This window comes from Opisthocomus hoazin, chromosome 4 (genome assembly GCF_030867145.1).
Source record: "Opisthocomus hoazin isolate bOpiHoa1 chromosome 4, bOpiHoa1.hap1, whole genome shotgun sequence".
NCBI classification, from domain to species: Eukaryota; Metazoa; Chordata; class Aves; order Opisthocomiformes; family Opisthocomidae; genus Opisthocomus; species Opisthocomus hoazin.
In genome coordinates, this window is record NC_134417.1 from 91,464,753 (window position 1) to 91,477,941 (window position 13,189).

Consider the following 13,189-nt stretch of genomic DNA (forward strand, 5'->3'; position numbering starts at 1 on the left):
CTGTAATTCTCAGCCTGCCCAAGAAGGTCAGAAGTCAGCAGCTGCCTTTTCCATTTCCTCCCACCCATACATGAAGACGCCGTCATGCTGGGCCACTGAATTAGTGCAGTTGTACGGCAATGATATTGTGAAGGCCCAAGAATAAAAGGTGTCATGAGATCTCATTTATATAATATGGCCAGTTACAAACTGTCTTTAAAACAGAAGAATGGGATGCGTGGAACAGAGAGAAAGACAACTCGTTCCTTGGAGAAGGAACTGTTAATATAAGCACAGTTAGAATTTTACTAGTGTTTTATTTTCCTATTGAGTGTCACTAAACACAGTGTAACTGGGCTGTTTTTAAATATCTTTCTCATCCTAATTCGATTGTAGTCATATACTACTGTTATTCAGGTTCACATTAAAGAAATCTTGCCTTGAGAGAAGCGCAAAATATCCACATACATATGTGTACTAGTATGAGCTGTGGGGTTGGACTAGATGATCTCCAGAGATCCCTTCCAATGTCAGAAAAGCTATGATTCTGTGAAATTAAAACTTTTCAGGAGCCCTTTATTTGACTGAGTAGAATACTTAATGATGCTTTTATTTTTAACTTACATTTTAGGCCCATTGGAATTCCTTGCCTAGAGAGCTCAGAACCACGTTCTGTCTCTGGAAATATGAAACTCAAAAATGGTTACAAACCAACATGGTATCTGTGGGATTTACACACTATCTCAGTACTGCATCATTCTGATGTTAGGAAGAAGTGATCTAGCATTTTATCTTTGCAGAAAGTTAAATTTTCTGAATGTATAAGGGACACATTATACAGAGAAGGAAACATAAACCACTGACTGCCATTCCAAATTGTGGATAATTTCTGTTATGGTAGACAGTTATGGCATGGGGGTAGATTTTAATAAAGAACTCTCAACCCTTTACATCTCCATATGTACAAATCCTGTTTTCAAGCAAGGAATAAGCAATACTTTCGTCTGAAAAATAACGGCTTTTCCCAATAGCTATAAAAGGACTGGATGTGAAGGAGCTTGCTTTATCAAGTCTGGAGCTCAGTGTTATTTGCAGCTTGTGGCTACCCTTACCAAATGAGAAAAATATTTATTCAACAGACCAGAAATCTTTGCTAGTGCAGTGATGACCATTACTATTCTGGCAGTCGTCAAACAAGACTTATTTTGTCACTATGCTACTGCAATGTCATATATCCTTGGGTGCCCAGTAAGAGCTCTGGAGCCATCAATATAATAGCCTGGAGTCTTGTCTTGTGAATATACTGAGCTCAGCACCCATAGCCTAGGTATAGAGCACCACAGTGGTAATTCTGTGAATTTCCAGCTACAGAATATTTCGTGATATTATAAAAACAGTTGAAGGGGGCATAGAACAATCAGGAGCTACCACAGTGGTTTATGTTCAGCTCTACTTAGATGTCAGGTGAAAGCAGCAGCCCTAACCCTGCAACCCGTTCTCACCTGAACCACTCAAAAAATCGATGTGGTTGTACCTGTAAGACTTCTGGGGTATGGGTGGCTTCCAGAAGTGGAAGGCTGCAGGACTCAGAAGAACTCAGAAGAAGGGATTTAGTAAGGGTAGCCAGGAAGGCAGAAGCACTAGTGCACTGAGCAAGTCCAGAGGTGGCCATGTGTTTCTTTCTAACAACAAAATACCTTTGACTAATAATTTAGCTGAAGATATAAGGGACCCAGCTCTGAAGGTGACCGTGCCTGAGTCATGGCACGCCACGTCATTTAGGGTTAAAGTGTGGATCATCCCGTCCTGCTCAGAGATTTCAGTCACAAGGTTGTTGTGAAGGGGAGATCCGTCAAGCCACCACTGCACGTTCTTCACGCCCGGGTGTGAGAGCTCGCAGGTGAACGTGGCCGACTCACCCACAAAGACGTCTGTGTTCTTTAAACCAGAAACTATGACTGCTGCTTCTTCTGTATAACAGAGCAAGAGAAGGTGCCAAAGGAAATCAAAAGCATGAACACATACATGTCCCTTCTTGCAGAACTAGCCCAAGTGACAGTGCAAGTTGTCCAGCAGAGTTAAACTTGTAACGCTGTCCCATGGAAAAAAGAACTAAATTTTTCTTTAAGTGGTTCAGAAACCACCTTCCATCCTTCACCCACTTGCAAGAGCAGTGTGTGTGTGTCTGCAAACGCTGTTTCACTGCGTGGAAACTCTACTCCATCACTGGCTCTTCTGTGTGTTGCAACCATCTGCGCTGACATTGTACGAGGTGGGAGACAGAGAGGAGGCTTAAGGTTTAAATGGGATCTTTACTTACAGTGCTTTAAAAGAGTAGTAAGAATATCAACAATGATAGAAGTTGTAATCAGTAATAACAAGAATTTCAGTATTTTTTACAACCATTGCTCCGAGAAAATAGTTTTTCAGCAGTACACCCATCTGCTATGGTATGAAGTACGGTCAGTACTTTGAACTACCTTAACTTATAAACATTGGTCCAAGCTCAGTCTGGATGTAAGTGTTTAAATCTTCACTGAAATCAGGAAAGAAGTGAATGAACTTTCAACTGGTTGCATCAGAGACAAGTCTGGCCAGTTACTGTCAAAGATTTTGGAATAAGAAATGCCAGCAGCAAAATCAGAGCATTTCCACCACATCTCACCTTACCTTGCACATACACAGAACCTGTGGTGATCTCGTATCCAGTGCTACAGGTATAATCCCCACAGTCATCCGGCTCTACACCGTGGATGATCAGCTCAGCAATGGTGCCTTTCAGCTTCATCTCATACTTGCCGCTGGGCTGAATGACCACCCCTCCTTTTCTCCACTCCACGGAGGCGTCTGGCTTGGAGATCTCACAGTGCAAGATGGCTGTTCCCCCTTCTTCCGACTCCACGTTTTTCAGTTCTTCATTAAACAGCACAGGTAGGACTGCAGCGGAGAAGCAACTGCATCAGTGACAGTGCTCAAAGGTGAGGAACTTGCTTGCAACTTCTCCAGCTTAGCAGTTCCCTTCTTTGTGAACCACAACTTGCCTGCTGGCAATGCCAAGCCCAGAGCAGGTCTTTGAGTTATGCCATGGCCAGTCACTTGTGGGGATCAGCCACTGAGACCATGAGGGCGTCCACTGCTGCTCCATAAAGGATTGCCATAGGTCGCAGGACCTCTAAGGGGCTTCATATGGGCATACACGTAATTTTCAGCGTAAGCAGTTAGAGGCACAACCCTGACAATCACAGCATTTGGGCATTTAATCGCTGAAACTACGTGCTCTGAGCAGGACCTGGTATGGTGGCTGAACTCAGGATCCAAGAGCATGATCTCGTTGCTCAAGTCAAAAGACATAGCACTGAATATAAAATGAACAAAACTACAACATCCAAAAAAGCAGCCACTAGAAAAAGACAGAGAGACATAATTCTTGGGCTGCTTAGGTACAGATAGATATAATGGCTCAATTTAAAATGGGCCTGTTCTAGGTCTGGTGAAATAGTGTGGTCTCTTCTTGTCAGGTAGCAGGCAAGTTCTCTAACTGCTATTGTACATACCCTTCACGAGCAGCAGCTGCAGTTTTGTTCCCAGCTCTCACAGTGAGATCAAAATTGCAACTGCAGATATAGAATTGGGTTTAAAACGCATTAAATTATTCTTTGAAGACCAGACTGTGGATCAAACCCTTTCCTGCAGTTGTAATTCACAGATACAGAGTGTTAACGATAATTCATCGATAAAAGTTCCATATCACCCCTATGGAGGACAGCCACAGCCAGAACTTCTCTGCCTTCAAGCAAAGCTTCTCCTACCCTTGACCTGCAGTGATGCAGTGGTCTGCTGATCCCCCGAGTCGCACGTATAATCGCCGGCATCCTGAGCCTCAGCACCATAGACGAAGAGCTCAACACGTGTCCCCTCTTGCCGCATCTCATACTTGTCACTTGGCTGCAGCACCGTATCTCCTTTCCTCCACTCCACAGGCGCGTTGGGTTTTGTCAGCTCGCAGCGCAGCATGGCTGTGCGCCCTTCCTCCACCTCCTCGTTTTTCAGCCAGTGTTTGAAAAGCACAGGCAGGGCTTGAAATGGGGAATGGTGCAAGGAGGAAAAACGGGCGAAGCAAAAATAGAAAATGGAATAATGTTTTATTTTTAAGGAGCTGGTAATGGTTGTACCTTTCATGAAGCTCATGTACAATTCTACCAGTGTTTACCTAATAGAGACCTGCCAGGGTGGGGATGTCTAGGTCTAAGCCAGGCAGAGGAGGAGGAGGAGGAAAAGGAGTTAACCAGCAGGAAAAATTTCAGTTCTACGGGAGCTGCATTTCTCTCCCTATACCCGACACTTCTCTTCACAAAGAATTCCCAGCTAACTTCAGTAATAATTTCTGAAGCCCAGATGGCTTTTCATCCCCAAAATAAAACCACGGAGCAGGATAGAAGTACTCAAAGAATATACACCATCAGACCTGAGGCTTCAGATCATGCAGCCAGGCATCAATTACAGAATAATTAAGGCTGAAGGGATCTCTGGAGGTCCTCCATGGATGAAGATTCCATGGATGAAGATTCCTCCACCCTTCTGGGTTCCAGTTACACTGTCTGACCACCCCTTCACTGTGAAACGTTGTTTGTTTAACGAATCTGAATTTCTCTTGCTGCAGCTTGCACTTGTTGCCTCTCATCTATTTGCTGAGCACCCCAAAGGAAAGTCTGTCTCTCTCTCCTCCGTTGACCCTCCCATTAGGAAGCTGCAGATAGCAATGAGGCCCCCCCTCAACCTTCTCACCTTCTCTTCAGCAGGCTGAACAAATCCAGCTGCCCCTGCCTCTCCTTACACTTCACATGCTCCAGTCCCCTGACAAACTTGGTGGCCTTTGCTGCACTTGCTCCACTACCTTGGTGCCCGTCTTGCACTAGAGAGCTCCAAAAATTGACATGCGCAGCTCTCACCACTGCTGAGCAAAGAGCATCATACCTTTAACATCTAGTCTGGCGGTGGTCTTCCCATCAGCCGTGTGACAACTGTACTCCCCTGAGTCTGCGCGGTTCAAATCGTGGATGACCAGCGTGTGAACGTTCCCCTCCTGCTTGATGCTGCACTTCTGGCTGGAGCGGATCACGGTCGTGCCTTTCTTCCACTCCACTGGGGCACTGGGCTGGGATACCTCGCAGGACAAGTGAGCTGTGCCACCCTCCTGCAGCTCCAAGCTGTGGAGAGCCTTCACAAAGGTGACTGGAGCAACTGTGGGGAAGAGGGTACCGACACTGCCACAACCACCTGATCCAGCATTACCCACAGATCAGAACTGGGCGCAAACCAGATCAAAGAGGAAAAAACAAGATAGGATATTGATAAGGACCGTCTTTCAAAAGCGTTCTACAGAACTTCATGGAAATTTTTTCAGAGTTTTTGTATTCTTTTGAGTAAATATTATCTAAAAACATCATAGGTAGGACATCAGTTCAGAGCCTGTTCTCTACATTCTTCAGCATTGATTCTGACATATGCTTGTTTCAGGAGAATTTGGATGGTCTTCCAAGGATGTCTGCTGCACTCCATAGACTATAGAAAAAATGACTGAAACAACTAGCTCAGATGTACATATCTACCTCTTAAAAGACTAAATTAGGTTAGGCAAATTTCCCAAGATTTCCAGAGACCCCTCCTCCCAAATAAACCTCTCCAGAAGCTAAAGCAATATTGACAGTGCTTACTAGCACCTTCTAAATCCCTGCTCCTAGGAGGTTGCTCACCTTGGACCGTTAGCTGTGCTGCTGAGGTATGCTGCCCCACTTTGAAACTGATGGGCCCACAGTCTTCTAGTGTCACCTTCCTCAGGATCAGTGTGTGACGCGTCCCTTGGACTCCGATCTCATTCATTTCATTGGATTGCAAGGGAACATCCCCCAGGAACCACTGGGCATCCTGAGTTGTTTCCCGGGACAGCCTGCATTCAAACACTGCGTCTTCTCCTTCATACGATGTGACATCCTTCAGCGTCTCCACTATGGTGGCTGCTGGTTCTTTATGGAAAGGTCAACAGAGTTTGATATCTACTTTCAACAGTTTGACACCTACTTTCGTCATGCTTTTTCTTGACAGTACTAGACTGTTTGAAAGAGTGACCACAAAGCACTAAACACTAAATGTGTGGAAATGTAGTTACATGGGCATGTAGTAATATGTTACATTCCTACTGATGCATAAGGTATGTGTCTGTGCATACATATTATGCACATATATATGCTAGTCTATAAATTATGCATGTTCTACTGTATTGTGTGTATAATAAATATATAATAGATATTTATAATGCAATCTATGCATTCTGAAAACACTGTCAACAGATTTTAGTGGGCGACATTAACATTAAACCACAGAATCATTGACTAAAGACCCATTTCTAATTCCACAGAGATAACTGACCCAGCTCTTATCCCTCTGAAATAACCCTGGTCTCTGAGATCCCCATGATTCAGTTTGGGCACAGCACAATGTCTAGCTGTCAAATTACTTAGCTATGTGCCCCTGCTGTGGTACCAAGCTCCATTAAGCTCTTGCCCACGCAAAGCCCCACCTTTCACGAGCACAGCTGCAGTGGTTTGCTGGTCCTCTGTGTCACATGTGTATTCCCCAGCATCAGCTTCACTCAGGTTGCAAATTGTCAGCTCAGCCATGGGTCCAGCTTGATGCATCTTGTATTTGTCACTTGGTCGCAGAACTGTCCCGGCCTTCTTCCACTGCACAGCAGCATTTGGTTTTGAGGTTTCACAGCTCAAAGTGATGGTGCCGCCTTCTTCAGCTTGCTGGTTCTGGAGTGGTTGTGTGAAGATTACTGGCAAGGCTAAACCAAGACAAACCAGAGGAAAAAAATTATTGTTCATTGCTGACTGTGTCACTGAGTCTTGTGTTTAATGAAACTGTGGTGCCATTCCAAATTTAGTTCAAACTCAATTCCAAAATTACTTTAAAACCCAAACAAGGAATGACAAAAAGCACTGGATTTTCCATGAGCAATAAGCACTCTGCACTCCCCAAGAGTTACTGGGCACTGCACACACTGAGCACCTCTGGGAATGTGTTCCTTCTTACACAGGACCAGTCAAGGATATGGAATCTCAAGCATCTAGGAGCATGTAACTCCAAACGGGTACCAAAGCCACAACTCAAAAGCCTATGCCTGGTATCTGTGTTCTTGGGTATTTGGGAGGGTGCATGAAGAAATATCATCATACAATGTCCCTCATAAGAAAAGTGGAGCCAGAAGAGACATGAACTCTGGATGTCCCTGAACTGATGTGTATCACAAGATGGAGTTTTGATGAGTTGATTTACAATGTGCCACATGAAGAAGTTTAGTTCCTCAAGTTCATTTCCCTACAAGAACCTTGGTGGCTCCACAGCTATGGCTGAACTGGTATTTAAAACAGACGAAGATGGAGTTCCAGAAATCAGAGAGAATTCACAGGAACTGGGTGGCAGATGTGCAGAAGAGGAGATAGATCTGAAATTTCTTGTGGGTGACGTAGGAATGGATGGTGTATTTTGTGGGATAGCTGGGGAATGGCTGGGGTCAAGGCTTTTGTACAGTTGGATTTGCAGTGAAGGCATCCCATTATGCAGTGAAGTCCTGCAGCCCTAGGGCTTTTAGGAGCCAGCAGAAGAATAAGGAGAGAGAAATAGTATGTGTGAAGACCTACACTGTCAGACTGTTGATTCAGATATCCTCATCACTAAAAAGGACCAGACTCTGCCACAGTGTCCGTGAATCTTCCGTATGGAACATCTAAACTAACCCATAGCTCCGTAAAAGGTGAAGTGACAGGTTTTTGTCACTTTCACTACCAAGGATGCCATAGTTTGCTCATTGCCAGAATCGCAGATGTATTCCCCGGCATCCTTCTGCTGTAGATCATGGATGAGTAGCTCTACAGCAGAGCCATCCTCTTCATCTCATACTTGTTGCTGGCTTGGAGCAAGACTGACCCTTTTTTCACAGAATCACAGAATGTTTGGGGTTGGAAGGGACCTCTGTGGGTCATCTAGTCCAACCCCCCTGCCAAAGCAGGGTCACCTACAGCAGGCTGCTCAGGACCTTGTCCAGGCGGGTCTTGAGTATCTCCAGAGAAGGAGACTCTACAGCCTCTCTGGGCAGCCTGTTCCTGTGCTCCGTCACCGTCACTGGTGCATTATATTTGGAGAGCTTGGCATGAAGGGTGACTGTAGAGCCTTCCTCGGCTTCCTGGTTTTGGAGGTTTTTTTTCAAAGAGTGCTGGAGTGGCTGGGACCACACACAGAGACAGAAATGGACAGCCACCATCAGAAGATCTGCTTACAGCACAAATATTCTGCTATCACTGGATCACGAAGTTAGTGTGACAGCAGGCAGGTGCATGCCCTTCATGGGAAAGCCCTCAAGGGATATTTCAAAAGATACTACACAAGAAATTCCTGGCTCCTCTTTATTTTAACTGATCTTGTATCTCAGAAAAAGTCACATTGATATTGTATTTGTACCAGAGTGGATTTTTAAAAATGGACATATGGGCACATTGCACCTATTTTTAAGGCCCTAGGCACTAGAAGTGTTTAGGTGCCTTGTTCTTCAGCTGGAGTTGAGTGCCCATTTTGACTCTTGAGCACCATTTGCCCAGGTAGGACTATAGCTCAAAGGACCAAGGTGGTTAAGAATCAAAATGGTCTCAGCGTAATTTTAGTTTCAGCCTTGGTTTTCTGAGCGACCAGGCAGAGGCCCTTGGGTCTAGGATTGCAGAAGCAGTTACTGCACTTGGGTCCCTCCATGTTCATTGCTCAGGACACCACAGGACTTAGCATAACTTCTGTGAGCAAAAGGACTCAGCTGCTTTATGCCAGCAAAGTACATCTGAAGTCAAGGACAGTAGACAACAGCCTCTCACTAGTACTAAGCTAAGGAAGTGGAACAAGTTTCTCATCTTAAAAAAACCCACCATAAAACAACCTACCTTTAACAGTTAAAGTGGCTGTCGTTTGTTCGTTTCCATTATCACAGGTGTATTTGCCAGAGTCTTCTGGATTTAAATGATAAATCTTTAAGGTATGGATTGTTCCCTCCTGCCTGATTTCATACTTGGAGCTCGGGGAAATGACGTGGGTGCCCTTCTTCCACTGCACCGCAGCATGAGGCTGGGAGACCTCGCAGCGGAGGATGGCTGTTTCTTCCTCCTGCAGTTCTGTGCTCTGCAATTTCTCCTTAAAGACTGGAGGTGGCACTGAAATTACAAACACAGCAAAGGCATTTACAGTCACCTTTATCTTGTTTCCCTGCAGCATTAAGTCTACAGTTGAACAGTTAAGTATTAAAAAAATACTTTAACTTGTGTGTTATATATTGGAGGTTAAAACAAGTGAATGGATTTTGGATGAAACCCACTCACAAATATTTGATGGAGTTACTGAAGTGCTAATCAAAAATTTTACAGATATATTAACTGGTTCTGGTGGGATGGGGACTTTGACCAGACCAACAGCTCCAAAGAGGGAAGGAGAAGGATGTTTGACTGAGAATTTCTTCAAAACAGTGTCTACAGAAAGACTCCAAAGAAGGAAAAGAAAAAAAGAAAAGGGAAAGTGGAAGCAATGAAAATTGCAGGTCTGTCAGTCCACCCACTGGAGGTACCCCAGTAATTTCTCTAGAAACCAATTAGCTTCAGGACCACAGTGACAACTCCACTGTCCTGCAGTGCTGACAGCATACGAGACCACATCAGCACGTCATGCATGCTCTGAAGCACGAGCACCCTACTAACAGGAGCTAACAAGGGGTGAATGACGGCCTTGAATGTGCTATTAGCATAAGCAAAATGTCACCTCTTCTCACCAGTCCTGTTCCTTTCCCACATCACAGTCAGCCCTTACCTTTTACTGTGAGCTCTGCTGTCGATGTGTGGGGTCCCACTCGGAAAGTGATGGTGCCAATGTCCTGCTCAGTCACCTTCCTTAATGTCAGGGTGTGAATCTTTCCCTTTTCCACTGAGATCTCATTCATTTCATTATTTTGCAGAGCTACATCCTGTAGCTTCCATTCAACATCCCTTGCATTTTCATGAGAAACCTTGCACTGAAACTTGACATCATCCCCTTCAAACACCACCGTGTCCTTTAGGCCACTCACAATGGTCACGTCAGGCTCTGCAAACAGTCCATCAGTAGTCAAGCCATGACAGGGAAAGCATGGATCAAAGCATAGAAACATTGAATAATAGAGGTTGGAGGGGACTTCTCAAGGTCATCTGTGGTCCAACCACTGCTCAAAGCAGGGCCAGCTTAAAACAGGTTGCTCAGTGCCTTGTCCAGCTAAGCTTTAAGTACCTCCAAGGATATCACAGCCTCTCAAATCATGTTTCAAACACTGCTGGTTCACTACTTTCAGTGTACTCGGTAACATGGCCAATGTCTTTCAGTTAGAGATTTTATCACTTGCCCTTTCTCACAGATACATTGCATACTGATTTTTTATTCCATGTTTGATATTGTAACTGGGTTAATAAGACATGAACGCCAGATGCCAAAATCAGGATTTTGAAATTTTGTTACATTTGCACTTAGATATCTTCACAGAAAAACATTTAAACCTGATCCCCTCTACTGTGTTTTTGCAAACAGAATCACATATTCTCCACGCTGGTGATCCAGACTGGCTGGGGATTGGGTTGGCTCTGTGCTCTCAGCAGGACTTACTGGATTAGTGTGAGCATGGCGTGTTCGAGCTTCAGTTTGCTCGAGTCTTGCTTCTAGGACAGCTGGGCACCTGCAGATCTGTGCCAAGATCATACAGCCTGCAACAGGCAGAAGCTGTGTGTACCCTGAATCTGCTGGGGAATACCAAAGGAGAAGCAGAGCAAGCTTCATCTGAGCAAACACAGTATGTATTCACACAACTGAGGTCACCATCTGCACGAAAAATGATGCAGTTGGGCATATCGTACAGAGTATCTATAATATTGAGTAGCCTGTAGAGATGCTAGCGGTGATTGTTCCACACTAGTGGTCCAACCTGAAAGCAAGCTCTGTCTGCAATGACATTAAGGCCAGATGCAGCTGCCATGTGACTGGAAGCTGGGGATAGACCATCTGTGCACTCACACACATAAGATGTCAAGCAAATACTTCAAGCTATGAGTCAAAAATTACAGCTGCCTTATCCTCTCCTGCCCACTAAGTGAATCTTGCTTTGGTGCATTCATTGACCATGAGATTTTTTATTATACCCTTCCTATGATCTGTGTTTATCACAATAGTTTAGCACAATGGTTTGTCATGATAGTAACAACTATGTCACAAAATCTTAGCATCCTAAAGTGAAAATCCCTTTGCCCCAGTAAATGGGTCTTGCCTTTCACTGTCAGTCTTGCAGAGGTTGTCTCATCTCCAGCCTTGCAGGAATACTCTCCAGCATCGCTAGGTTCCAAGCGATGAACACGCAGCTCACGGAGGGTGCCGTCCTGCCACATTTCATACTTGGAGCTCGAGTGAAGGACGACTCCATCTTTCCTCCACTCCACTTCTGCTTTGCTAATGGAAATCTCACAGCGCAGCCTGGCCGTTCCTCCCACTTCTACTTCTTCATTCTTCAGCTGCTGCTTCAGCCGGGGCTTGATGGCTGCAAAGTGAAAACAATTAATGCACGACTCATTAGCTTGAATGCCAGCTCTGGACAACTCAGCACAAGGCATCTGGTTTATGATGCTGCAGAACAAATTTGCATTAAGTGGTTATATGATAATAACAACCCTTTTTTCTCTATAAACAGACCTACATTCTGTATATCCAGACAAGGAGAGGATCAGAAAGTTCCCCAAATATGTTCGTTTCCCGTAAAATCGGGGGCATCCACATAACACTTTCTATACATCTGCTCTGGATATTGGAACTCCAACACGCATAAAGATTTTGGCTAAGCAAAACCTGGTACTTTCTCATTATAACAAATGTAAGTCTCTTCACTTTTATAGAAACACTCGTGACTTTCAACACAGTAAATGATGTAAAGTTTTAAACACATTTCTGATTTCTCTGCTGTCTTTTCAAGACCATAGACCGCGCACAGTGAGTCTTTCAGATGATACATAAACAAAATGACTGCATTTATTCAAGTGAGGCACAGAACAGCTCAGACAACAGCTTGTCACTGATTAAAACAAGCAGGGAATATCCATTGTGTGTGTGAGAGCAGTTGTGAAAACAGGACTCTCAGTGCTTGTAGTTCCTCTGTCTAAACCCTATTGTGATACATGTAAAGCAAGCACAGGGCACTTCCACTTGTGGCTGACCCAGCAGCTGCTTTGTGGGTCAAGTTCAGCCAAAAGGATGCATCTTGAAATGTTGTGGCTTAGATCAAAGCCACAAGTTCCACCCAACAGTTTGAGACGACCGCAAACATTGGACATATAGTGATTAGGCACAGACATTATTCCTGGTTTGTTTTAACAGTGTTCTCAGGATCTTCATGGAAGGGCATTACAAAAATTGAAAATAGTAATTTTTCTAAATGCTTTTGTAAATGACTTATGATTAGTTATTGATTCAACTGAACCAGCAATGAATGCAAAGTGCCAAAAATAAAGATCTATTAGAATTTCAAAATCTCCAAGACGCAGAATTTCTTGCTTTTATCACACCAGAGGAAGGGGTCATTACACTGTGCAATGTGTTTTATGGGCTTAAATAGCCCTTCTACAAACCCTGTCCTACAAGATCTACTTTTCTCTATTCTGGTTTATGACCGAGCATCTGCTTTCCTTGCTGTCTTAACTTTTGGTGGAGTTTATTCATCAATAAATAAAATAATATCATTCACACAATTTCACAAATCCCTCCTATCCTCTGTTCTATTTTGGTTCAATGCTAACCATTCACTCTGAGGACTGCTGTGCTCTGCTGGTCTCCTGTATCACATGTGTAATCAGAGGCATCTTCTGGTTCTACATCATGAATCACAAGTTCAGCTGTGCGACCACTTAATTTAATTTCATATTTGGCGCACGGGAAAAGCTCCATGGTGCCTTTCCTCCACTCCACCGTTGCATCATCCTTTGTCAGCTCACACTGGAATTTCACTGCAGCTCCTTCTTCAGCCTCCTTGTCCTTGAGCTCCTTTTTGAAAAGAACTGGCAGAGCTAAAGGGAAAAAAAAGAAGGAACACAGGAGCTTTTATTGAAGCCTGAGTCAA

At 44.2% G+C, this 13,189-nt stretch overlaps 1 protein-coding gene across 20 annotated transcripts in view; it reads right to left on the minus strand.

Annotated features, from left to right (window-relative positions):
- The window catches only part of OBSCN (obscurin, cytoskeletal calmodulin and titin-interacting RhoGEF), a 202,913-nt gene that overhangs the window by 81,287 nt on the left and 108,437 nt on the right, over positions 1-13,189 (minus strand). For 17 of the 20 annotated variants that reach the window (XM_075419909.1, XM_075419905.1, XM_075419918.1 and 14 more), the window contains 10 exons: positions 12,870-13,136; positions 11,354-11,620; positions 9,877-10,149; positions 8,964-9,230; positions 6,557-6,823; positions 5,733-6,002; positions 4,954-5,220; positions 3,789-4,055; positions 2,650-2,916; positions 1,677-1,949 (listed from right to left, as the gene is read on the minus strand). In XM_075419909.1, the coding sequence (XP_075276024.1) occupies positions 1,677-1,949; positions 2,650-2,916; positions 3,789-4,055; positions 4,954-5,220; positions 5,733-6,002; positions 6,557-6,823; positions 8,964-9,230; positions 9,877-10,149; positions 11,354-11,620; positions 12,870-13,136 (2,685 nt within the window). The remainder of the gene's footprint in view (positions 1-1,676; positions 1,950-2,649; positions 2,917-3,788; positions 4,056-4,953; positions 5,221-5,732; positions 6,003-6,556; positions 6,824-8,963; positions 9,231-9,876; positions 10,150-11,353; positions 11,621-12,869; positions 13,137-13,189) is intronic. The other 3 variants (XM_075419908.1, XM_075419906.1, XM_075419919.1) reach the window with 2 other exon arrangements.